This window comes from Pundamilia nyererei, unplaced genomic scaffold (assembly GCF_000239375.1).
Source record: "Pundamilia nyererei isolate P.nyererei 1_Seehausen unplaced genomic scaffold, PunNye1.0 scaffold00677, whole genome shotgun sequence".
Taxonomy (NCBI): domain Eukaryota; kingdom Metazoa; phylum Chordata; class Actinopteri; order Cichliformes; family Cichlidae; genus Pundamilia; species Pundamilia nyererei.
In genome coordinates, this window is record NW_005188078.1 from 39650 (window position 1) to 41093 (window position 1444).

Sequence of the window (1444 nt, forward strand, 5' to 3'; positions counted from 1 at the left end):
TTGTTTCTAATGTCTCTGTAAAGCACTTTGAATCACCTTGTTGTTGAATTGTGCTATACAAATAAACTTGCCTTGCCTTGCCTATATATTTAATGTAAGGCAAATTAAATTACATGACAATGACAAACAAACGCGCGCGCACACACACACAAAGAAAAAAGAAGCACAGCGCGAATGATCTCATAGCCAGTAACTTTTTGGATTACGCGTTATTAGTTTTTTCTTTTATTGCTTACTTTGTTAAGTTGTTTGGCTCCTTGGTAAAGAGATGAGGGCTACTTCAATACTTTTGCACATTACTTTACATGCGAGATCTTCAAACTTGCCTAACAGTTTCATAATTATAGATACTGACGGCTTTTATAGCAACTGGAAAAGCTTGTACAGCTCCTCAGGATCCTAATGTCAGACAAAGAGACGGTTCTTATATCCAGTGCTGTTTATGAATAAGTGTGTGTGCGTATCACAAATGTTTTCACAACTATTAGTAGTAGTATTGGTTTTTTTCATATGTGCATCTCATTAATTCCTAGTTTTTATTGTCTTGTACAGCACAGTGACTACATTTTGTGAAAATTTCTCTCTAGACTGTTCATAATAATATACAAATAAACTTGCATGTTTGCTTAACTGCTTCAGGGAATGCACCCAGCATTCATTGGTGCCCAGTATCCATTCTCAGTGGCCACTGGCCCCCAGCCATCAATGGCAGCCACGGCTGTCGCCTTCCCTGGTGTTCCTGTACCGTCCATGACTCAAATTGCTGTCCACCCCTACCACACTGAGGCTGGTCTGCCACTCAGCACCACTGTAGCAGGTCGGGACTACTTTGTGTTTAAGATCGGCAGTTGCTAATTCTTCTGAATTAAAACTTTTTTTTGCTGGTAATTGTTACATTGTTACATGGACGAGTTTGCATACAGTTGAGGTCAGAAGTTTACATACACTCATCAGAAGCATGAATGTCAAGGTTAATTTGGGACTTTTAATAATTTCTTTGAACCGCTCTTTTTTAGCTTGTCCGTGTGGACAGTTACAAATTCAGTCAGAGGGCCTCTTTCTTGCTTCCCCCTGTCTTGGTCCATGGCAATGTCTTCTTCTAGACCTTGGTGAAGCAACTGAATAACGTGTTTGAACTGATTATCTTAGAATCTGCAGTTGTTTAGAAATAGCTCCAAAGGACTTTCCTTGTTTAAATCCTTATTCTCTTTCTTAGTTTAACTGAGTTCTTTGGACTGTTCAGACTGATCCTTTTTATGGTAGAAAGTACCCATTGTAGTGAACTGCAATTGCAGAACCTTCAGTACCACGTATTAAACAACTTGACTATATGTATGTATGTATTTGAGCATACAGTGGGGCAAAAAAGTATTTAGTCAGCCACCGATTGTGCAAGTTCCCCCACCTAAAATGATGACAGAGGTCAGTAATTTGCACCAGAGGT

At 39.3% G+C, this 1444-nt stretch overlaps 1 protein-coding gene across 1 annotated transcript in view; it reads left to right on the plus strand.

Moving 5' to 3' along the window:
• The first annotated feature begins 192 nt into the window (after nt 1–192).
• The window catches only part of LOC102194326 (zinc finger SWIM domain-containing protein 8-like), an 11783-nt gene continuing 10531 nt past the window's right edge, over nt 193–1444 (plus strand). The window contains exon 1 of the mRNA XM_005754835.2: nt 193–817. Within this exon, the coding sequence (XP_005754892.1) occupies nt 643–817 (175 nt within the window). The 5' untranslated portion in view covers nt 193–642. The remainder of the gene's footprint in view (nt 818–1444) is intronic.